General features: G+C 41.6%; 1 protein-coding gene and 1 pseudogene across 1 annotated transcript; one reads left to right on the forward strand and one right to left on the reverse strand.

The window, feature by feature from the left end:
- Positions 1-25,242, reverse strand: part of LOC123323244 — a 190,387-nt pseudogene that overhangs the window by 9,968 nt on the left and 155,177 nt on the right.
- LOC110573641 (putative protein ZNF720) lies at positions 13,732-18,651 on the forward strand. Its single transcript, XM_021682266.1, has 3 exons — positions 13,732-13,746; positions 17,920-18,046; positions 18,542-18,651. The coding sequence occupies exons 1-3, from the start codon at positions 13,732-13,734 to the stop codon at positions 18,649-18,651; spliced, it is 252 nt and encodes an 83-aa protein (XP_021537941.1).

Genomic DNA, 25,242 nt, shown 5'->3' on the forward strand with positions numbered 1-25,242 from the left:
GGGGGGGGCAATGGAATGTGGGACAGTAGCTTAATGCTTTGCCCGCCTGGAGTCCTCGGACTGATGATAGCCTAGAAGCCACTCAAGGGGCTACAGTTGTCAATGGAAACACCCCTGGACTCTCGTTGAAACTAGAAAAGAAGTCTCAGTCCAAAGCCATGGAGAAAATGTTTAAAGCTGCCAAGGTTTCTGGGATTCCACTTAGAAATTATGACCAACAGGTGGCCACATTCAGATGACTGAGAAAAACCTCTCAAACTCACCCTGGTTCCATTGGTGTAAAGGAAAAAAAAAATCATGACATAAGATGTAGAATCCTGGGGCGCCTGGGTGGCTCAGATGGTTAAGCGTCTGCCTTCGGCTCAGGTCATGATCCCAGGGTCCTGGATCAAGTCCCGCATCGGGCTCCCTGCTAGGTGGGGAGCCTGCTTCTCCCTCTGCCTCTGCCTCTCTCTCTCTCTCTCTGACTCTCATGAATAAATAAATAAAACATTAAAAAAAAAAAAAAAAAAGATGTAGAATCCTGCAAGTTTCCACTAAAAATCTGGACCAGGTTAATGTTTTAAAAAGTGGTATAAAAAAAAAAAAAAAAGTGATATAGGCTTAGTACATTCTGCTGTGAAGCTCTGAAATTTATTTGGGTTTCTTTTTTCATTACAGAGATTGCCATTTTTATTACACCTTTATAAACTTGTTTTTTTCCCCAAAATGTATATTTAAAACAAGTTTATCTGCATTTACTATGCAGTCTCTGATGTTGAGTAAGTGTTAAGTTCAGGGTAAAGACATTACCACATTCTCTACACTTGTAGGGTTTCTCCCCTGCATGTATTGTCTTCTGTCAAGGAAGACTTGAAATCCAGACAAGGGTTTGCCGCATTCTTTACTTTTTTTTTTTTAAAGATTTTATTTATTTATTTGAGAGAGAGAGACAGATAGTGACAGAGCTAGCGAGAGAGAGCACAAGCCGGGAGGAGACGGAGAAGCAGGAAGACTGACGTGGGGCTCGATCCCAGGACGCTGGGATCACGACCTGAGCCGAAGGCAGACGCTTAACCGACTGAGCCACCCAGGCGCCCCCATTCTTTCCATTTTTAAAGTTTCTCCCAGTGTGCATACACAGGTGTTTACTTAGGTTGTCATTCTGTTTAAAGGCTTTGCCATATTGTCTGCATTTGTTGGGTTTCTCCACAAGTATGTGTACTCTGATGTCAAGGGAAGTCTGAGCAAAAATTAAAGTTCAGCAAATTCTTTACATTGGCTCTTTTCTTTTCTTTTCTTTTTTAAGATTTTATGCATTTATTTGACAGAGAGAGACAGAACAAGCAGTGGGAGCAGCAGAGGGAGAGGGAGAAGCAGGCTCCCTGCTCGATCTGGGGCTCGATCCCAGGGCCCCAGGATCACGACCTGAGCCGAAGGCAGATGCTTAACTGACTGAGCCACCCAAGTGCCCCATTTGCTTTTTTCATCTTTGTAATTATCTGCCTTTTCATCTTTGTAATTATCTGCTTACCTTATTTATTGGAAAAATGATATGTTGTAATGAGGGAAATATTACATTCTTTTAAAATTTTTTTTTGGAAATACCACATTCTTTATAGGGGTTGAAACCTTCAAAATACCAATTAAAATAGAAACCCATTTAGGGGCTCCTGGGTGGCTCAGTCGTTAAGCGTCTGCCTTTGGCTCAGGTCATGATCCCGGGATCCTGGGATAGAGCCCTGCATCGGGCTCTCTGCTCAGCGGGGAGCCTGCTTCTCCCTCTCCCACTCCCCCTGCTTGTGTTCCCTCTCTCGCTGTCTCTCTCTGTCAAATAAATAAATAAAAATCTTTAAAAACAAAAAGTAGAAACCCATTTAGTTTTGTCAATTTTAGAACCATGGCTGTCCAACTCATCTTTGATAAAAGTCCCTTTTGGAAACATCAGAGAATCCAGTAATGGCCACTGAAGTTCTAAATTACTTCCCATTAGCGCCTGGGTGGCTCAGATGGTTAAATTACTTCTCATTAAATCAGTCCGTTTATGTTCAAATGCCCATGAGGAGGGAAAGTATTTCTCAAACATAAGTGTCTCCTCCTTCGGCTGAATAGAGAACTAGTATCCATAAGCAAGATCAAGTCCATCCTTTCCTGTTGGGTCTGCAAATGACTACCAATGGAGGGCAGGAGAGCTTCTCCCACCCAAATCCTCCATTTTACAAGTGTCTCATGACTAATTTTCACCGTTGGAAAGGAAAAGTTGCTTTGTTCGGGAGGCTGGCCAATGGGCAGCATGGTAGATTCATGTCCACAGTTAATCTACAAAGTCAGAGACCATGCAGGAAGTGTTTAAGGGGGAGGCACACAGGAATAGTGAGCATTAACATGCAGGGGAAGCAGGGCTACAGGGCTTCATCATTCCCAATATGATGTCAAGGAGACTCACTGGACTCAGGGAAGGCCACTTTCTAGCATGGTGAAGCTTGATCTTTTAGAAACATTGGGTTCCTGGTTTCCCTAGCATCAGAGGTCAGTTGAAATCTCAAAGAAGCTACAATTAGTCAAGCCTTAAAGTAGAGAGCATAGGTCAGTGAGTTAGACATAGGTAGCCATTATAGTGCTTGGAACAGTTATAGTCTGAGAATGTCTGTATTTGGAAAATAACATAGATACATTATTAATGCAGTATGTATTGACTTTTACTCTGTGCACACACATAGGATCCATGGTGCTGTGCTTGGACCTCAGGAACACGTAGGTGAATTAATCCTCATAATACTTTAGGACTTGGTACTAAGTATCTCACATTTTCTCTGACAATGTAAATGCTGGGCCCTGCCTTTCTGTTTCTTTTTCTTTCTTAATGTTGATTGTATAAAATAGAAGCTAAATATCAATTGGAAGATTATACAAAAGCATGAACTGAAACATAAGAGGAAGTTCTCATTGTTGACTAAAAAATTGGCATGAGAAAACAGGAAAATCAAATTTAAACTGTACATATGGATACTCCACACAGATGGGAAAGTTGCAAAGACGGGCAAAGTAAGGTATATATGTCTATGAGGAGAAGAGAAGAAGGAAAAAGAACAAGGTAGAAGTCTGGGCACTTCAAGGGAAAAAATGCAATTCACAGGAAGAAGAAAAAGAGGAAATATTTGGTAAACAAATACTCTCTGGGCCACTCAAAAACAATAGGCTATAGAGAACTTTCCTCAAACAGGCTTAACTAGGTTCCTCCCTGTTTCTCAAACCTAGTTTATATCATAATGTAGTTACATATGGGGATAGCTCTCATCCTAGGGCAGGTTCTCTCTCTAAATTCTTTTTAGGTAGTGGGGGGGATGGTGGTGGAAGAGACTTTTCCTGAATCTGCTGGATTTTGATTGGTTTTTAAGTCAAAATAATTTTTCTGCCAAAGTGACCCATCACGGAGCAGCCTGAACTTGGCCCACACGAAATGGAGGATATTCGGTTGATTTAAATAAACCACAGCCAGAAAAAAAAATACTGTATGAAATCACATGGAATCTAAAAGAAAAAAGTTAACATCATCAAAGTGAAGATTAGAATGTTTGCTGCCATCAAGTGAGAGTGAAGGAAATGTTGAGATGTTGGTCAAAAGGTGATTGAGTTAGTAAATGGAACCCTGACTAAAATGGAGTCAAGAGGTGTCAGCAGGGGGAGCTCTCAGGCCTTATCACTTATAGTCAACCAGAAGGGAAGGTCTTGACCTTACACAAGCGTGACCTTGGAAGTAGATTATAGTCTACTATTCCAGCCAGAGGAAGAGATGCTTTTCTTATGGCTCCCAGGCAGCAGCCTCACCAGTGAAGACCCACCATCCTTCAAACTACCCTTTTACTACAAAGGACTTTTATTTGTAACAGACTTCTCAACTTACCCCGTATCTCCTCGAAAAAGCATGCCCCTTATTTGTTCCCTGGACTTGCCTTTGGTTTTAGCACAGCTTGTATGTTCCTAATTACAATTCTCCTTATTCCTGAGTAAACCCATCTTTTGGTGGAAAAATGACTGGCAGTCTCTATTTTTAATGTTAAATATAACAAGGCTCACTTATATAGGATGAATAAATACTGGAGTTCTATTGTATGGCACAGTGACCATAGCTAATGTATTGTACACTTGAAATTTGCTAGCAGAATGCATCTAAAGGGTGTCTGGGTGGCTCAGCCGGTTAACTGTCAGGCTCGTGGTTTTGGCTCAGGTCACGATCTCAGGGTCATGAGATGGATCCTCATGTGGGCAGACTGTGCTTGGGATTCTCCCCCTTTCCCTCTCGCTCTTCCTCTGCCCCCTCCCCACTCATGTTCTCTCCCTAAATTAAATTAATAAAATCTTTAAAAAAAAAGAAAGAAAGAACGCATCTAAAGCATTCTCACCACACAAAAATCTTAACTATATGGAGTGATGGATATGTTCATTAGCTTGATTTTTGGTAATCATTTTGTAGGCAGATAAGGCTAAGGGCCCACAGGAAAAGGAAGACAAGACAAAGATTTCTTAACTGAAGAGAAGTCACTTTAGCCCCCCATCTATTTTAGGCTCTACGCCAGCACTATCTCCCCAAGTACCTGTTCGGTGAATGTCCTGCAATATGTCAAAATTGCAGAAAAATAAACACCAGTAATGCATGGCAGCAAAAGAATGTAAAAACAAACAGCCACTACCAGGCCAGGAGATAGTCTAACCATATCAGAGACAATAAATCCATGGTAAACCTGGCACTGCTGTTTCCAAAGTAGAGACTGCCTCAATACAGAGTCTCCAGTGGATTTGGTGGGAATTAAAGCCCTAGGAGCACCCAAGTAACCGACTGAAGGAGCCAGAGAACTCATGATGGCCACCCTTGCAGGTCCTGTGACTTCAATCAACTAGGACCTAGACTCTGTCCATTTAGGAGGACGTTTGACTGATTTTATACTGAAAGATCCTTTGCCAGGCCCCTTGATAAATACGTATGTGCCCTTAGCTTAACATTCACCCAGTTTTGTTGTTTGGAGAGCTAGTTTGGGAAATGTCCTTGGTGTTCTCTTTACTTGTTGCAAGTAAAACCTGTCTTTTCCTCTTTTTTGGCTTGGTGGTATCCTTTGGCTCGACATCCAAGAGGTGAAATCATTTTCAAGGTATAACGTCACAATATCTATGGATATTTACTGTTTATAAACGATTAGCAATAACTGAATGTTTATAAATGGAAAATAAGGTGCTGAATGCATACGCACAAGAAGCACTGACTTTAATAAGAAAGACAGAAATTTAGGCACCAAAACATGCAGTTCTCTGCTCCCATGTATCTGTGGGGGTTTCATCAAAAAGTGAGCACCTAACATTTAGACTGGGAATAAGCAGCCAAACAAAATTTTGATCTCCTTTAATTTGTTCAGTGAGGGGGGAGCCCAGAGTGGGGCCAGACCTGGAAAATCTTCAGAAGATGTTGGATCTGGGCAGGGCCATGGACGGCAAGGGTTCTAGGCTTCTGATCTCCCTGCTATGGTGGATTGTCAGTTCATCCTCCTGAGTTTGTGTTGGGGACAATGGTAGGCTGCCCTAATATGTGCCCCATGTCGTATTGAATGTTCTGAAATAAAAGCTACTTAAGAAGGAGCCAATGCACAAACAACACTCTGACCCCCATTTGTCTCCAGAAAGGAGGAACACAGTGTGCCAAGTAATAGAAACTTCTCCTGCACAGAAAGGTAAAGAGGTATTCTTATCACCAGGGATAGGGAATTTAGAGCTGAGAAGTCTGCATGAACAAACCTTGTTACTTTTCACTACTTTCCTACCACTACCCAAATTCCGTTCAGAATTCCATACTATTTGAAGGCCCAAAGAGGTTTTCCTTATTCTGTCAAATCCTCACAGATGTATTTTCTCTTTTTCTAAAAAGCATAAAAACAATCTGCATTAGTTATTTCTATGGATCTCACTTTCATTATGGGGTTTGGGTGCATGTAATTATAGTTTAGGATTTGTTTCTCCTGTAATATTTCTTAGTCAATTTGAAATTTAGTCCAGATAAAATAATCTTGAATGTTAAAGGAAAATTATTACTCCCTCCAAATTTTTCCAAAAAGCCCTTAATAACACAAGTGCAGGTTCGAACATCTGTACCTGCCTACCTCAAAATTAGCATTCTAGTTGCATACAAAATGAAATCTTTGTGCATCTGGGTTAAGCATATTCTACATTTAAAAAAAAGATTTTATTTATTTACTGATTTGAGAGAGAGAGCGCAGGAAAGAACGCATGCTGGGGGAGGGGCGGAGGGTGTGAATCTCAAGTAGACTCCCAGGTGAGCACAGAGCTCACTGTGGAATTGATCTCACAGCCCTGAGATCATGGTTTGGTACCTAGTGGTGGGACAGCCATTTCGGGGCCATGAGAGATGAAAGATGAGCACAAGGCTGCATATGGATAATACCAGAGCAAAAACAAAACAAAAAAAGAGTGTAACCCACATGATGTCTAAGTCATTTTATCAGACACGGGCTTCCTACATATTCATGTGAACCTAAAATAAAATATACATCGTATTTTCTATAAGTATTACTCTTTCTTAGTATAGCTGAACACAAGCTCACAGCTACAAAATGAAATGGATTTTTATTATTTTTAAACATTTATTTGAGAGAGAGAGAAAGTGAGAGAGAGATGGAACACAAGCAGGGGGAGGGGCAGAGGGTGAAGCAGTCTCCCCACTGATTACAGAGCCTGATGTGGGGCTGGATCCCAGGACCCTGGGATCAAAACCTGAGGCAAAGGCAGACGCTTAACTGACTGAGCCAGCCAGGCGCCCCTGAAATGGATTATTATATTTCAATTGTAATAATGTTCAGTGTGATTAACCTGTTATCGAACTTCGTTGCACTGGATGCCACACCTGATAGAAATCCTATTTCCACTCCTAGCAGGATGAGTGTAAGAACAGCAAGGGCTGTGAAAGACCATGGTGATTTCTGGCCAAAAATTGGTGGACTCGTTGAAGCAGAGATGCTCAATGTCTCTGAACGCTGACCCGGGACTCCACTAATCGGTAACAAGCACAGAGCCCAGAGCAGGTGATTACCAACCCTATCATGGGGTAAGTGGAAATGGGGGAGGTACCTGTCAGCTATGAATCAGCCCCTGAAGATCACCCATCTATAGTGGATCAAACCTACGTTGGGGTTATACACCTGGGATACTAGTACTTTGTAGAACCACAGCCCATGGCTTGCTGATCCTGCCTATTACAGTGTCCCGAAGGTTTCTTCATCTCCAACATCTACTCTGCCACGTGACATATTAAAGCAATTGTCTACAGCATTTCCATCATCTCATACCTCCTCACTATCCCCTGCCACCAGTCTAGGCCTGAGGAAGGTCGGTAATCTCAGTCATCCAACAGCATCTGCTTGTCAGTAACACCCAGGAATGCAGTTCAATCATGAAGAAAAATAGGAATTCCCTGATCCTCAGAAACTCATCCTAGTGGCCAAGTCTCCATTTCCATTACGTTTCTTTATCAGATAACTCCATTAGGAGCTGGCTTGGACTTTGGAGTGACTACAGGCTCTCTCCAGTTCCCTCCCAACATTTCAAAAGAGTTCTCCAGGGGTGCTTGCAATAGGTCTTATCTCTCTCTCAAGGGAGTGTTCCATCATCATGTTTTACCTATTTTCACATCCCTCTCAGGGCTTAATATCTGAATTAATCCGTGGCCCACTGGCCTTGCATCCCTCTAATCTCAATTAAGAGGTCAGTGCAAACACTCCAGACACAACACAAGCAAAAAATTGTCTGAGATGAATATGGAGTTAGGAATGAAATTGAGGAGATGCAGAGGAACTGGGGATAATTAAAAAAATAAAAGAAATACAATGTATTTTTCTGTATTCAGAGTCAGGTATGCAACCTGGAAACAGGTGTCCCCTCTCCACATGCAGAATTCACACAGTTCTTCTTCCTGGAATTTTTCTCTCTCATGCCTTGCCTCATGTTGGAATATTTTCCTCCTACTCAAGGGGTATCTCTTACACCCCAGGTACTGCCATGTGTGTAAATTCACTTCATTTAAGCATCAAAGGAACCCCTCCATTATGACATGGGCTCAATCCTTTATTAGGATCCATGGGTGGAGTGCTCGGGAGTTCCTGGGTAAGTCCAGATTGAGCCACTGAAACTTAAACAGATTTAGGTAAACTCTGCGGGGATCTTCTCTAAAGTGTGCACACGGGGAATACCTAAGGTGCCAGGGGAGATGGTCGTTCGCAAGGGCAGTGGTTGAGGTGTCAGTTTAAGAAGTTATATTGACTTGTGACTCTGCAGGGCGTTGTTTAGGGGATGCCCTAGTGAGAATGTCTTGTGTCAGTTCAAGTCCCCTGCAAACCACCTGACTACACAAAATGGATGCCAAGTAGCACCATCATGGAGGAGTTTACCTAAACTGCCAATAATACCCCTGATATAATCTGTACTCTATCTATCCTGATGTCCCAAGAGTTCCAAGGAGGAGAAAACGACGCAACAGATAAACTGTGGGAAATATAACTATATCATACAAAGTGTGAGGCCACTGAGAAAACGGATTACTAGTTGTATTATGTCACTCTGTTACCAAATGGTGATAGATACTGTATGTGGTCTACATTCTTAAATAAGGTGAGGTAGGTAATTATTGGTGGCCGGATAATACATCATTCATTACATATCAGTGTTAACACATTAGAAAGCATTATATTCTATTCATCAAAATACATTCAGATCACACATAGACTAAGTTATGCATTTCAAATCCATTGAGGGATCCTTGTTCAAAATAAAAATTATAAGCATTCAAGAAGCATTCTTTTCCCCCCCTTGTAATTATTTATTTTTGCAAGACAGACAGAGAAAATGAGCTGAGGGAGGGGCAGAGGGAGAAGCAGACTCCATGCTGAGCAGGGAACCCCAGGATCATGACCTGACCCCAGGACCCCAGGACCCCAGGATCATGACCTGAGCCAAAGGCAGTTGCTTAATCGACTGAGTCACCCAGGCACCTCACTATTCATTAAAATATATTTAGATCACACAGAGACTAAGTTAAGCATTTCAAATCCACTGTGGGATCCTTGTTCAAAATACAGATTTTAAGCATTCAAGAAGCATTCTTGTTCTGATATAATGACGTAGGTGTAATAATTTCCATAATTTTCAGGCCTGAAGTAATTATCAAGAAATGCCAATGTACATTTCAATGCCCTTTAGGAAAGAGTTAGCTAACCTCTCCTGCTATCTGGGAAGTTTTCTTTATTTGAACCACATGAACTAATATTCTCTACTTGTGGCTTTTGGTTATTATAAAGATACATCAGTATTTTCATGGATTGCCACCACTTTTACTTTTTCTTTTTCTTTTTTTTTGACTTTTTAAGATTTTTTTTATTTTTATTATTTTTTTGAAGATTTTATTTATTTATTTGAGAGAGAGAGAATGAGAGAGAGCACATGAGAGGGGGGAGGGTCAGAGGGAGAAGCAGACTCCCCGCTGAGCAGGGAGCCCAATGCGGGACTCGATCCAGGGACTCCAGGATCATGACCTGAGCCGAAGGCAGTCGCTTAACCAACTGAGCCACCCAGGCGCCCGACTTTTTAAGATTTTAATTCCAGTCAGTTAACACACAATGTTTTCTTAGTTTCAGATGTACAATATAAGGATTCCACAATTCCATACATCACCCGATGCTCATCAGGACAGGTGCATTCCTTAATTCCCCTCCCCTATTTAAGCCTTCCGCCCACTCACCTTTCCTCTGGTAACCCAAAGGTTGTTCTCTCTGGTTAAGCCTCTGTTTCTTGATTTGTCTCTCTTTCTCCCTACACTGTCACTTATTGATTGATTAAATTCCTGGTGGAGAGGTGGATTACGGTCACCCTAAAGGGTCTTCTCACTGCTCTTCCGATTTTTCATTACAGTAATAATTGTAATGTGTTCTTTCTTTTGCTTTGTTCCCTTCCATTGTTGAGGTATATGCAAGCAGTCCTGTCTCTTTCACCCAGCCGAACAGATGATGTTTACAGCTCAAAACAAATTCATCCCAGTGTCCCCTCTGGATTCTACAAGAATGGCCTTCTGTAATAGTTACATGTAGGGACAGATAGTGACAAATTTCGGTCCACATGTAGGGACATGTCTACAACCCCTGTCACCCTGAAGAAGTTACAGAAGATGAGCCCTTCATCTTTCAACAACCTTAAAAATTGAAGGACTAAAAATTGGTCATTGGTGAAATGATGAGAGACAGAAACAGAAAAATATTCACCTTTAACCCAGAAGGCTGACCTATAGCCTGCACAGTTTTGAGAAGGATCAAATATGTGCTGGTTGGTACATTCTTAAAGGGTCTCAAGACTGCCCGTATATCTCACCCATAGTTAATATCAAACTGAATGATAAGCGCCAGAGAAATATTGTAGAAGTAGTTTTATGAGTAGAAATTTGAAAAAAAACCATATATGATTGGGGCACCTGGGTGGCTCAGTGGGTTGAGCATCTGACTCTTGATTTCTGCTCACGGCATGATCTCAGGGTCCTTGGATTGACAGCCCCCTCATTAGGCCTGTGCTCAGAATGGAGTCTGCTTGTCCCTCTCCCTCTGCTCTTCTCCCCGCCAGCTCTCTCTCTTCCTCTCAAAGAAATAAATAAGATCTTTAAAGAAAAAAAAGAAACATTTATGATCTAATACTCCCTACATGACCCCTGTCTCTTGAGCACTAAGCATGTAACCACCAGCTTCATAGAGCCAACGTGGAGCTCTTTCTGCCCTTAGGTCCTGTCCCATGCTTCTTGAATAAACTTACTAAGCTGCACCATAAAACATCTCAATCATTATTTCCTGATGGGTGTACTCAACAATCCCACGACAATTTTGTTACCGAAACACCCTGGCTGCCAGTCTCATGAAAAGCCAATACACAAGGCATGAGTTTTATTATTTTTTTTTTTAAGATTTTTTTTTTTTTATTTGAGAGAGAGAATGAGAGAGAGAGAGCACATGAGAGGGGGGAGGGTCAGAGGGAGAAGCAGACTCCCTGCCGAGCAGGGAGCCCGATGCGGGACTCGATCCCGGGACTCCAGGATCATGACCTGAGCCGAAGGCAGTCGCTCGACCAACTGAGCCACCCAGGCGCCCCAAGGCATGAGTTTTAATTAGAAAGGAATATGAGGTTTATTCAGGAGGCTGGCCACTTGGGAAGAAGGTGGGAGTCTTGTCCAGAAGCCAACTCTAATGTTTCTGCCCAGCCCAAAGACTTTTAAAGGAACCTTAGGACAGTGAATCAGTAGAAAGGGGAACAGAGTAACCTGTAACACTTTTTGATTGAATGCAGACTCAGGCCTGCTACCTGTAGACATTAAGGAGGTGCTTGCAGGATATGTACTGGTCCCCCAGGGAAAGCTTGTGCAAGAGAGTTCAGTCCCAAGGCTTTCTAAGTAAAAAATGCATGATCTATAGATATACAAAAGGAAGATTTGATTAATCAATAACACAGGCTAAGGGTGCTTGCTAAAATTTGAAGACTACTGAGTTGGAAGGGCATTGGCATGGCTTCAAAGCAACTTTAAAAAAGGTCCTCCGGGTTGATCCTGTTACTGCAAGTGGAAGGATCTCAGTCTTTTGTGACGCTGAGCTCCGTGCTTCGAGGCCAAAATAGAACGTGAAGAGTTGAGGATAAAGAGGAACAACTGCTTTATTGCTTTGCCTGCAAGAGAGGCTGCGGCGGGTCAGGGCCTTCAAAACCGCAAGGGCCCCCAGAGGCAGGGGTGGGATTTCGGTAGGGAAATACCTACAGGATCTAGCTGGTTTCACCGGGAAGTGCGTCTCTGCTGCGTGCTTTGTTCATCACGTTTTCAGGGTGGAACCAGGTGCCCCAAACAAAAGGCCAAAGTGGGGAGCGGAGGGTTGCAGAAGAGGGGAAAAAGGATCCTTCGTTTAATATCAAGGCTTGCTGATGTTTTAATGTAGCCATTCTGATTTTTGTTCAACTTTATGCTTTAAGCGGTTTCAAATAGTCACCAGGACAACTGTAGGAAGATCACTTCATATTTTACCATGAGAAACTACTCAGTGTTTTCTAGAATGGATAAAATAAAAAGGTTAACACCAAATTTCAGAGAGAGTGTTGAGGAATTAGAATTCTCATATATTGCTGATGGGATCAAAAAATGTACATTCACTTTGGAAAACTGTGTTGCAGGTAGTTATGAAAATAAATATTTACCGGGGCGCCTGGGTGGCTCAGTCGTTGAGCATGTGCCTTCCGCTCGGGTCATGATCCCAGGATCCTGGGATCGAGCCCCGCATCAGGCTCCCTGCTCAGCGGGAAGCCTGCTTCTCCCTCTCCCACTCCCCCTGCTTGTGTTCTCTCTCTCTCGCTGTGTCTCTCTGTCAAAATAAATAAATAATAAAAAAAGAAAATAAATAGTTACCTACTGAAGGAGCACATTTTGTCACCCCAAAATATGTCTTTTTAGCATAAGGATTATTTTAGGCTGGGTTTTTTTTTTTCCTTTAAAGATTTTATTTATTTGAGAGAGAGAGAGTGAGAGAGAACATGAGAAGGGAGAGCATCAGAGGAAGAAGCAGACTTCCCACTGAGCAGGGAGCCCGACGCGGGACTCAATCCGGGGACTCCGGGATCATGACCTGAGCCCAAGGCAGCTGCCCAACCCACTGAGCCACCCAGGTGCCCCTACGCTGGGTATTTTAGAGAAAGAGCAGACAGGAGTGCCTGGGTGGGTCAGTCGCTTAAGCGCCTGTCTTTGGCTCAGGTCGTGATCCCAGGGTCCTGGGACCGAACCCGCAATGGGTTCCATGCTCAGTGGGGAGTCAGCTTCTCCCTCTCCCTCTGCTACTCCCCCTCCTTGTGTTTTCTCTCTCTCTCAAATAAGTAAATAAAAACTTAAAAAAAAAAAGAAAGGAAACAGCAAAGAAAAAGCTCTGAAACCTAGTCTGGTTATTTTGTAAGAGGCATTGGCATTTCTAAGGGAAAACTCCATTTCTAAGACTGTCTCCCTCCGTGTAGCAGAAAGAGGGAGAAAGTGTAAATCTCCAGAAACTCTGATCAGTGGACAAGGCATGGATTAAATCGGAATATGAAACATGGCCTCCATTATTGCTTTTTGCCTGGTCACCTTCCCAAATGCTTCCCAATAGGATCATGTGTGGAGTTTCAAGAAAGGATCATATCCGGTGCCCCCCAGCCCAGATTCTGTCAAGCCGTGTGGGTGGGAACAACAGTGTTGTTTTAATTAAATGCTCCAGGCGATTCTAGGTGCAGCCAGGGTTAATTGGAGGGCTTCCCATGAATAGAAGACAGCTGAGTGTAGGCTTTGGCTCAAGGAGGAGTAACATGGTCTCCTGTACGTGAATCTGGAAGCTTCAGGTCCATGTGTCACACTTTTCTTCTTTCTTTCTGCTCCAGCAGAAGTTGTGTGTGTCTGGTTGGGGAGGCGCCCTGAAAGCAGAGAAGGAAAAATTCAAAGATTGGTCTCCAAGGAGGAATTCATTGTTTCTGAATAGCTCCTGACACAAAAGGCTAGGAAATTGGGCCTTTTCTGCATTTCCAAATCCTACCTGCAGGCGAGCAGTTTACAGGTGAAGAGGCTCGGTTGGTGGCTTTAAAAGCATTTTCTCCTGATGCAGCTGTGATTTCTCCTGGACTCTCTTCTGAGGAAGAACTCCAAAGGAGGAAGTGAAAGAAGAAATGGCCAGTTCTCAGGTAAGCCTTGTGCCTCAGTTCAGAGGCCCTGTTATCTTTTTCTCCTGAAATTCCTCACATTTAGAAATTGCAAATACGGATTTTTCTAGTTCTGATGTTTCTGCTTTATGTTTACACCTAATTTTTTAAGCCTTTTCAGAAATGATACTCAAGATTAGGTCTTTAGAACACTTCTCGCCTATAAGCCAGAGCCTTCTATCCCTTCTCTCCAACCTGGCTTCCAGTAGGCCATCAACAGTTGTCACAATGAATGAAAGACCTGCCCACCAGTATTGAAAATACTCCCTTGGTGACAGATCCACGGGGAAGGTGTGGAGTTAAAGATTCCTATTGCTGAAAAGGGTCTGGTCCTGCGATATCAGTGAAGGAGGATGGTCTTATTTAGGTCCCATCTGGAAGCTTTATCAGCTCTATGTAGACTAGGAGGAAGAAAATGCACAAATAAACAGTGGATATGAAACCCAGAATAACTTGGAATATTCTCCGAAAAAAAAGGGCCGGGGTCATACCCTTTAGACTGTGGGAAAGGTACTGTATCTAAAATATCCTAGATATCACAGGACAGGGAAAGTATAGGTGATTGAAGTTTGCATAAATCAACTGTATTCTCCTAAGTTAATTGACATTCTGATTTACTGTTTAGGGGCTACAAGAATGTGGTATCTCTTGATAGGATGGGGGCCCTCAAATGTAGGGTGATGATCAGGTGTGGGCCGGTTGCAGAAGTAAGAGAATATGCCTGAGGCAGAACAAAGAAGCTAGAAGTTCATTGAATACACAGCAAGGGAGCGGGGACAGGACACTAGAAGAGAGGCTGTCTGCAAGAAGTTAGTGGGTGGGGCCTATTTTTAAAGGGGGAAGATGAGGAGGTATGGGGACAGATGGAATCTTCCCTTTTTTGGGAACTGAACCCGGTTGTAAGTAGCCCATTGGTTAGTTAGGGCCTATGGATATTTCGGGGTGGATGGCCTGATGGGCCTGTCCGTGTTCAGGCGGATAGTCACTGGCCCTTTCCCCATTCCAGCGCTCAAGCCTGTTTGCCTAAAAGTGGCCTCTACAAAGAACACACTGTTGCAGGGTTCTTGTCTGGCGGAACGGAAGAATGAATCTCAGACACAAGAGGGTAAAGTGGTAGTTTAGCAAGTGAGGGTGAGAACAGAAAGAAAGCTTTCTAGAGTGAGGGGGTCCCGAATGGGTTGCCACAGAGCACTTTTATGGTTGGTCTTTTATCGAAAACTGACCAGGGGACTTAAATCTTCTTGATGTCACCAAGGATAGCACCAGGATTACGTCTCCTTTGAATATCTCATCTCTGATGTTTAAAACAAACAAGGTGGTCTGGTTCTGTTCCCTTATCTCTGGTTTCCTTATGCCTCCTCATTCCTGGGATTTTTGGTGAGCCTGGTCACTTAGCCCCCTACCTATCAATCCCTACCTAGCCCCACCTGTCCCTTACTCAACACCAATAGTAATAGGTCCTTCAGTGTGCGTTAAGCACTGGTAACTTGTTTCATTACAGCTGATGTTAACTTCTTTTAATGGCTTAATAGCCAGATAGCTCCCCTGTAATGCTCATATTTTCCTTCTTATATTCATAAGGGTCTTTGATGGATTTACTGAGTGATGTGCAGAAACCATCACATTTCACCTGGAATCTTCTTTCTTCTGAGTTTTTCTTTGCTTGCAGTTTCTGATCAGGAGAACAAAGCAAAAAAAAAAAAAAATTTAGAGAAAAATGAAATGTCCTTACAACTTGCAGCCCACAGATAAATACTTGAGACATGCAAAGTATGACTTTCCTCAAGGAATTCACAAGTGCCTTAGTGTAATGCTTTGCTAGAGGCAAAAGGAACCTTAGTTTGACAATAGCCAGACCTCCAGGATCTGTGTGAGTCCTCTTCAACATATGAAAACCCCTTTAGAAACTTCTTTTATCTCTATCCCCCCTAACTGAAAAGCATATAATCAGTACCTTCCCAAAATCACACTGCAGCTCTTTCTGCCAACGGGTCCTGTCCCTGAGGTTTAAATAAAAACAGATTTTTTTTTTCACCAAAAATGTCTCAAGAATACTTTTTTTTTTTTTTTAAGATTTTATTTATTTTTTTTGACAGAGAGAGACACAGCGAGAGAGGAAACACAAGCAGGGGGAGTGGGAGAGGGAGAACAGGCTTCCTGCGGAGCAGGGAGCCGGATGTGGGGCTTGATCCCAGGACCCTGGGACCGTGACCTGAGCCAAAGGCAGACGCTTAACCATCTGAGCCACCCAGGCGCCCCTCAAGAATACTTTCTTGACTATTTGCTCCCAACCCACCTCACATCAGTTTCCACTGCAGAAATGAAGACTCTCACCTTCGTGTAGTTGATAGTATTGACTTCTGGGAGTGGAAGATCTAAATCAGTCAGACCTCCATCCTGTGAGTTTTTACTTTATTCCACATTCATGTCATAGACATACTCTTTATTTAAAAAAAAAAATTTATTTATTTATTTTAGAGAGTGAGAGAAATAGCGTGTGTGAGAGAGAGAGGGATGGGTGATCCAGGGTAGAGGGGGAGGGAAAGAATTTCAAGCAGACTCTGTGCTGAGTGATCCCAGGACCCTGAGACCATGACCTGAGCCAAAATCAAGAGGAAGATGTTTAACCCATTGTGCCACCTAGGCGCCCTATTTCCTCCTTTGTATTTCAGAAGAAAACAAGAATCATATAATTAACATGTTTGAGTGTCTTAAAATCCTGAAATATATCGCAGATGATGATTGAAACAAAAGCGTTCAATGAAATACTATGTTGTGGGATCTTTGAGCATGATGGTCAAGAAAGAATTCTTGAGATGTTGTATGGTGCCAGATAGTAGGTTTATTGAAGTAGCACAGGGACAGGATCCATGGGCAGAAAGAGTTGCACATTGGCTGCATGAAGCTCGTGGTTACATGCTTAGTGTTCAAGGGGGAGGGTAGGTGCCCAGAGTAATTAGATCAGAAATGTTGCTTTGAATTTGTACTTGTAAAACTATTTCTGCAAGATTGCTCTGCTATCTTTCAGTTCAATATTAACATTGGTGAGATAAACAGGCAGTGGAGAGAACCTTTAAGAATGTAGCAAGTAGTATATATTTGATTCTTAGCAGAGCTATGCAGCCTATGGGTCAGCCTTCTGATTTATTTTTTATTTTTTAAAGATTTTATTTATTTATTTGTCAGAGAGAGAGAGAGAGAACACAGGCAGGGGGAGAAGCAGGCTCCCCACTGAGCAAGGAGCCCGATGAGGGACTCGATTCCAGGAACCTGGGATCATGACCTGAACCAAAGGCAGACACCCAACGGACTGAGCCACCCAGGTGTCCCCAGCCTTCTGATTTAAAGGTAAACATTCTTCTGCTTGTATCCCTCATCATACTAGACTCATAAATAATAGCTGTTTTATCTGTATCATTCTATGTGTTTGTGTTGATAGTGTGAATAAAAGAAGCATCATCATCCACAACTTGATTTATAAGTGTCATGTCACTGAAAATGATTCTTGAATTAATCACCATGACAATTTTCTACTCTGTCACTTTTAATGTGTATATAACTACTTCCTAAATGTCTGGATGGGTGCATGAAATGTAAAAAGATCAATTTTGCATGGATAACCTTTTTGTTTCCATCATTCTTGTCATGTTTGACACCTGCTATGAACATCGGTTTAGAGTCCTCTCTGTATATTGACCTGTGTGTCCTTTTCAATCAACTCTGGGACCAATAACTGGGTGAAAACCCGATTCCCTTTGTACATTAGGTAAATGAGGTTTGTGATTCTCCGTGGGTGGAGAATTTTAGTATTATAATGAGGTAAAGGTAACTCTAGACCACTCCATGGGTTACACCTTGGTCCCTCTGCCTCAAACTGGGCCAGCCCAAGCACTTCCCCTGAGCAGTCATTACCTTTTATTGGATAGTTTCTGCTTTCACCACAGGAGACTCTGCCAGTGGGGTGTTTTGGCTAAAGTAAGGATAAGGCGAAAAGAAGAGGTTAAGTCAAATGTGTAACACAGTTTGGTGGGTACAATCAGGCAGTGAAGGCCAGGTGTTGGGGAGTCTAGCTGGTGACATTAACACCCTCTTTCATTTTAGGGACCATTGTGAACTCTGCCAGTGGCCACTTGGTAACTGTGGTATTTATTGCAGGGACTGCTGACATTCAGGGATGTGGCCATAGAATTCTCCCAGGAGGAGTGGGGATGCCTGAACCACACTCAGCGGGAATTGTACAGGGATGTGATGTTAGAGAACTACGGACACCTCCTCTTCCTGGGTGAGGATGACTCCTTCCAGATTTCCCAGACCACACTCAGGGTTTTGTTCCTTCCTTTGAAGACTGTCTCTTGGATGATGATTCTTTGCACAACTGGAATTCAAAGCACTGCACTAAGGAACAAAAGTAAGGGTTTGTAGATGTAGACAAAAATCTTCCTGATGTTTGCATTTCAGCTTTAGCTTCCCCTTCCTTAAGGTAACATCATTTCTGTAGATTAGTGGCGATTCTAAATATTGAGGGGCATAAAATGGTGCTGCCCGCATTTAAACTCCAATTTTTCGTCCTTACCATTGTATCGGTAGTACTTGGAAATGCAAGTTAGGATGTGAATATTTGAAACTCCTGCATGTTCTAAAGGGGCTGTTGGTCAACAGTGTCTGGGATGGGAAATCATCTTTTAGAATTCTGCAATGTTCTCTCTTCTCTACTGAGCACAATAGTGGATTGAAAGAATCTCCAGCAATAGTTACATTCCGTTTTTCCATTAACCAGGTCTCATTGTGTCAAAGCCTGATTTGGTCTCCTTTTTGGAGCAAAAGAAGGACCCTTGGGACGTGAAGAGAAAGAAGACAGTAGCCTTTCATCCAGGTAGGTGGGAATGAATGAAGCAGATGACAGAGGTGAGGTCCAAGTCTGAAGGAGGAAGGTAGGTGTGGTTCGAGTAGCTCTCCTTGAATGAAAATCAGTTGGAGGAGCCCAGTTTCATGTCACTGTCTCTCACAGAGGGACATCTGCTAGCCAACATTATCATGCTTTTATATTCTCTAAGGGTCTCCTTCAGCTCCAGTGATGGTCCATCACATCCACAGGGGGGGCCTGGAGACTCCCCTTGGAGTGGGAGAGCCTCCAGAGTCTGAGAGATTTTCCATTGCTTTGAGGGCCTTAGGGAAATCTCCCTATTTCTGAGGGTCTCTGTGCTAAGCCTCTTCTAAGTTCTGTTTTGCTTCATGTGAGAAAGTGTGCCAGAGTTGTGGTGGGCATACTGGGGATTGGTGCAGAAACCCCCGGAACACTGGAGACAGATGTCACATGTTTTCTGGTTTATGCTTTCCAATGTTATGGAGGCTTTAATCTTAAACGTACAAAATTGAGACTCAGTAATTTCATCAGGTAACAAAACACTTCCCTAAAATGAGAAAATAAAATCCTTTATTTCACTTCAAACATTCATTTTCTTTGTATTAACTAGAAGAAATTTTCCCTCCATGTTTTCCATTCCTTGGTGGTGAAATAATGTAATGTCTCTATTTGTTTCCTAGATTTACTACATAAATTAATGTTAAAGGGGATTTAGAAATTTTAGAACCCACAGCCTACAATAAAGTCTCAATTCTTAGCTTATTAATAATTGCATCATTTTATAATTTTGTCTCATATAATATGAGGTTCCTGTGACTTTGTCATATGTTTTCATTTTCTTATTGTCTATAAGACTCATCTCTTATTTATTAGATCAAAAGTTCTTTATTTATTTATTTATTTATTTATTTGAGAGAGAGAGAATGAGAGACAGAGAGCATGAGAGGGAGGAGGGTCAGAGGGAGAAGCAGACTCCCCGCCGAGCAGGGAGCCCGATGCGGGACTCGATCCTGTGACTCCAGGATCATGACCTGAGCCGAAGGCAGTCGCTTAACCAACTGAGCCACCCGGGTGCCCTAGATCAAAAGTTCTGATACAACATGGGCATGTGCTTTATAAGAAGTGGTATAGATAGTAAAATTCCTATCTTGAAAAAATATTGTTCATAAATGGAATTTTACTTCAGGAAAAATTATAAGGTTTTTTTTTTTTTACTACTTTCCTCAGAATGTATCTAGTTTTAATCCCCAATATTTATTTTTATAAAATGATTGTCAGCATATTTTACAACTTTGATGGCATTTGTTTATTTAGAAAGGAAAGTTTTTTTGCTTCTCTGCTTCGTTCTAAAGAATGGATTATACTGGGCGCCTGGGTGGCTCAGTCGTTAAGCGTCTGCCTTCGGCTCAGGTCATGATCCCAGGATCCTGGGATCGAGCGTCGCTTCGGGCTCCCTGCTCAGCGGGAAGCCTGCTTCTCCCTCTCCCACTCCCCCTGCTTGTGTTCCCTCTCTCGCTGTGTCTCTCTCTGTCAAATAAATAAATAAAATCTTAAAAAAAAAAAAAAGAATGGATTATACCTTGGAATTCTGTGTAAGAAGAGGAATATATCAATAACAGAATACATTTTTTGATGTCTCTTAAGTTCTTTTTTTTTAATAAAGTATCTATTTATTTATTTTTATTTTTTAATTTTTTTATTTTATTTACTTTTTTTTTTTAAAGATTTTATTTATTTATTTGAGACAGAGAGAATGAGAGACAGAGAGCACGAGAGGGAAGCGGGTCAGAGGGAGAAGCAGACCCTCCGCTGAGCAGGGAGCCTGATGTGGGACTCGATCCCGGGACTCCAGGATCATGACCTGAGCCGAAGGCAGTCGCTTAACCAACTGAGCCACCCAGGCGCCCTATTTATTTATTTTTAAAGATTTTATTTATTTTTTAACAGAGAGAGGGACAGTGAGCGAGGGAACACAAGCAGGGGGAGTGGGAGAGGGAGAAGCAGGCTTCCCGCTGAGCAGGGAGCCCGATGCGGGCCTCGATCCCAGGACCCTGGGACCATGACCTGAGCTGAAGGCAGACGCTCAATGACTGAGCCACCCAGGCGCCCGATGTCTCTTAAGTTCTTATTCAAAAATTTTTCATTACACCTCTTCATGGTTGATTTTAATGAATATTCCTTACAATTTTACTGTCAATGAACATATGCCAAAATGGAAAATGCCTGGTTTTCATGGATACACAGAGCTTACAATTATAGTTCTATAGAAGGTTTCCTTTTATTTTTTTAATTTTATTTATTTATTTATTTTAAGATTTTATTTATTTATTCATGAGAGACAGAGAGAGAGAGAGGGGCAGAGGGAGAAGCAGGCTCCCAAGGAGCAAGGAGCCCGATGAGGGACTCGACCCCAGGACCCCGAGATCATGACCTGAGCCGAAGGCAGACGCTTAACCATCTGAGCCACCCAGGCACCCTAGAAGGTTTCCTTCTAAATAATTCGTATATTTTACTATGAGGAATTGTTTCAGTTAAATTTTGGCTTATTCTGATTTTGCAATTCCATAATAATGTGCTTCCTTTTGTATGGGACTTTCCACAACATTAGTTAGTTGTGGTTTTGTTTTTACCTATGTATTTTGTTATAGGATGACAATTTTCAACACAGTACACTTTTGAACAATGTGTGACTCAAATATGAATCAGATTTATGCCCTTTGCCAATAACATTATGTATGTGTCTATATAAATATTACCCATACACGGTTTGTAACTCATCTTGTGTATTTCTTTCCTTAGTTAGTGGTTGTGAATGTTCTATCATGCCTCGGTGAGTTGCTAGCATTAATTTCAACATCTATTTATTGTTGAATTTATATTCTCTTTGCATGAGAAGCACTTTTGGTGAATCGAAAGTAATTTTTAAATTTTTTACGCCTCTGTATCTTGTATAGGTATTATATTTTATCTTTTTTTTTTTTTAAAGATTTTATTTATTTGACAGAAAGAGACACAGCGAGAGAGGGAACACAAGCAGGGGGAGTGGGAGAGGGAGAAGCAGGCTTCCTGTCGAGCAGGGAGCCCGACGCGGGGCTCGATCCCAGGACCCTGAGATCATGACCTGAGCCGAAGGCAGGCGCTTAACGACTGAGCCACCCAGGCGCCCCTAGGTATTATATTTTATCTTAATTGTGGTGTTATACCCATGATACGCTTTGACACCATTCTCATTAACTTTTCTGTCTTCTGTATGTATTTTCATTCTGGTTACCTTAGAGATTCCTTAAAACATCTTAAAGGTATAACAAACCATTTTATTTTATTTTATTTTATTTATTTATTTATTTTAAAGATTTTATTTATTTATTTGAGACAGAGAGAATGAGAGAGAACACCTGAGAGGGCATAGGGTCAGAGGACGAAGCAGACTCCCTGCCGAGCAGGGAGCCCGATGTGGGACTCGATCCCGGGACTCCAGGATCATGACCTGAGCTGAAGGCAAGTCGCTTAACCGACTGAGCCACCCAGGTGCCCCTCACCTCTGATTTTTGATAGGTTAATTATAATGTGTCACTGTGTTCATGTCTTGACATTTATCCTACTATGAATTTACTGATATTGTTGAATTTGTCTCTTCTTTCCACATATGTGTGAAGTATAAGCTTTTAGTTCTTCATGTCAACTCTCTGCCCCCTTTCACTCTCCCCTCCTTATGATGTCCCCTTAGTGTACATTTCGGTCCACTTATTGGTGTCCCATGAGTCCCCAGACCGTGTCCTTTTCCACATTTTTCTTTCATCTTCTTAGTAGACAGTTTAAAACAAGGGGTCTTTAGATTGTCTGACTCTTTCTTCTGCTTGAGCAAGTCTGTGGGTGACCCATTGGTGTGTTTTTAAATTCAGTCATTGTATTCTTCAGCTCCCAATTCCTGGTTGGTTGATTGTTATACTTTGTCTCTTTGGGTTTACATTTTGGTCATGCCCAGTTTTCTGATATCATTTAGTTACGTATCTGTTTTCTCTTCCTTTCTCCATGCACGTCTTTATGATGATTAATTCTTTGTCATGCAAGTAAGAGTGCTTTATTAATTGAGGGTCAGTCTGTGGGATTTATTTTGTTCTTGTGATTGGAACACATTTTTCTATTTCTTTTGTTTGCTTGTGATCTTTTATTGACATTTCAGAATTAAAAAAAAAGAAAGCCTCTGGGCCCAGTTTTATGGACTTGCTTTGTAGAAAAGAACACAGATAATAGTAATTATGGCATGTGTCACACATATTCTGGGCATTTGTCATGTCTAAGTTTTTGTAATTTCCCAGGTTACAAAAGTGCAGTTACTTCTTTACAGCCCGTGATACCTTCCTCTCTTTGTTTCCCCTCAGCTTTATTATCTGTCCATTGTTTGAACAAATACTCACCCTTTGTCTGAGTAGCTATCATATTGCTTCCAAAGGGTACTCTCATTCCCTCTTTTCTCCATGTCATTAACGACAGAAACAAGTTCCTCAGGCAGCTGCTAAGAAGTCTGATCATTGAATACACAGGTCACTCATTTGTAAGAGTTTTCTCACAGTGTTGCCATGGAGTGTCAGGGAGGGTGAGCTGCTGCAGTGGGCAAGTGTCAAAAACTTCCCTTGTCTCTTTGATGTGGCCCTTCTGCATTTGTACTTGCTGGGTGTGCTGTGTTCTCCTATCTGGCTTCTGGAGCACCCTAAAAGGTAATTTTGTCCATTTTTGTCTCCATGGAAGAGCAAAGTCCAAGGGCTTCCAATTCCTCAATTGCTGATGCCCTATGATAGGTATTAATGGGGCATATTAGCATTTTAATGTATATGCATGTGAACATAGTGAGCGGGATAACTTTTTTTGTATCTTTTAATTGTGTCTTTCCATAATCCCCTAGGCCTGTTAGCAAAGACAGGCAAGGAAGATTGTGATATGGGAAGATATGGAAGCTGTGGCCCTGAGTATTTATACTTATGAATGACTATGAATGTGATGAGGGGAGGGAAGGGCAGGAAGGATGTTATGACAGATAAAACCAAACTGGGACAATTACCCATAATGAAATCCCTCCTGCCAGAAGAGATCAAGGATATAAAACATTCAGTGGGGGGGTGGGGGAGAAAACCCCACCTTAAGTCAAGTTATATTTGCAGAACAATGTCTTTGACCCAAGGACCCAAATCCATTTTTATACATACATATTCTCTGAAAGGGCATTTGTAAATTCTAGAAAATCCCCCTAGTCCATGCTGAAAATAATCATTCAAACCATTTCAAATATAAGTTTGGATTAGTCATGCACAGAAACATCTCTGAAAGTTAGACATTGAAAAAGGAAGATAAAAATTCTAAATGTGATTGATTTGAGAAGTCCTTTTCAGAAGGTTCATTATTCTTCAACCAACACATAATCTATCCTTTTCCAATGTCTCTAATTTTGATAAACATGGGGGGGGGGTCTTTATGGAAACATCACTGTTCCATAGTTATCCATAATACATAACTTAGAGCAAGTTTTTTTTTATGTTATGTGTTCTGCACTTGGAGTCCTCACTATAGGCCTTTCTAGCTTCCATAATTACTGAGGTGTTTATAATGGAGATGGAATGTATCAATAGAATGAATCTTGGAAAAACATTAATCAAGGGTCAAGTTCTATAAGCCTCAAGGAACTCAGTTTCCAGAGAACTAGTATAAGAGTAATACATGTGGGAAAGTCTTTTATGAAAACTCAAATCTTGTTGTACATCATTGTATCCTCACGGGAGAGAAGATTTCCAAATGTAACTCTGGCAAACCTTTTAAGTGGTCTTCAAAACTTGATCAACAGCAGAGATTTCATATTGGAAAGAAATCTTACAAATGTAGGGGCGCCTGGGTGCCTCAGTTAGTTAAGCGACTGCCTTCAGCTCGGGTCATGATCCCAAGGTCCTGGGATCGAGTCCCACATTGGGCTCCTGGCTCAGCGGGGAGCCTGCTTCTCGCTCTGACCGTCTCCCCTCTCATGCTGTTTCTCTCCCACTCACGTTCTAATAAATAAAAATAAATAAATAAATAAAAAGAAAAAAAAGAAAAAAGAAATCTTACAAATGTAAACAATGTGGCAAAGCCTTTGACTACCACTCAAAATTTATCAACATAAGGTTATACATACTGGTAAGAAGGCTGACAAATGTAAAAAATGAAAAAAATGTGGCAAAGCCTTTAAGCAGAACTTTCTAAACATCAGAGTGCATGATGACAGAAACCCTAAAAATGTAAAAAATGTGGCAAAGCTTTTATTTCATAATCAAAACTCTTCAACATGAGATAATACATCCTGTGGAGATACTGTACAAATGTCAAGAATGTTGGCAAAGTCTTCACATGGAACTTACTCTTCTTCAACTTCAGAGAAAGCATACAGGATCGAAATTCCAGAAATATAATGATTGATGAAAAACTTATGTTTTTAATATATACTTCAGAAAAAAGTCTTCATGAAGGATAAAAACATTAAAGATGTGAACAATTGGCAAACTATGTAATGAAATGAAATTTATATAAAATCAGAATTCACAGCAGAAAGCAATAAGTCAATCTCATTTTCCAGACACGATTCTAAATTA

The sequence above is a fragment of the Neomonachus schauinslandi genome, chromosome 16, assembly GCF_002201575.2.
Source record: "Neomonachus schauinslandi chromosome 16, ASM220157v2, whole genome shotgun sequence".
NCBI lineage: Eukaryota > Metazoa > Chordata > Mammalia > Carnivora > Phocidae > Neomonachus > Neomonachus schauinslandi.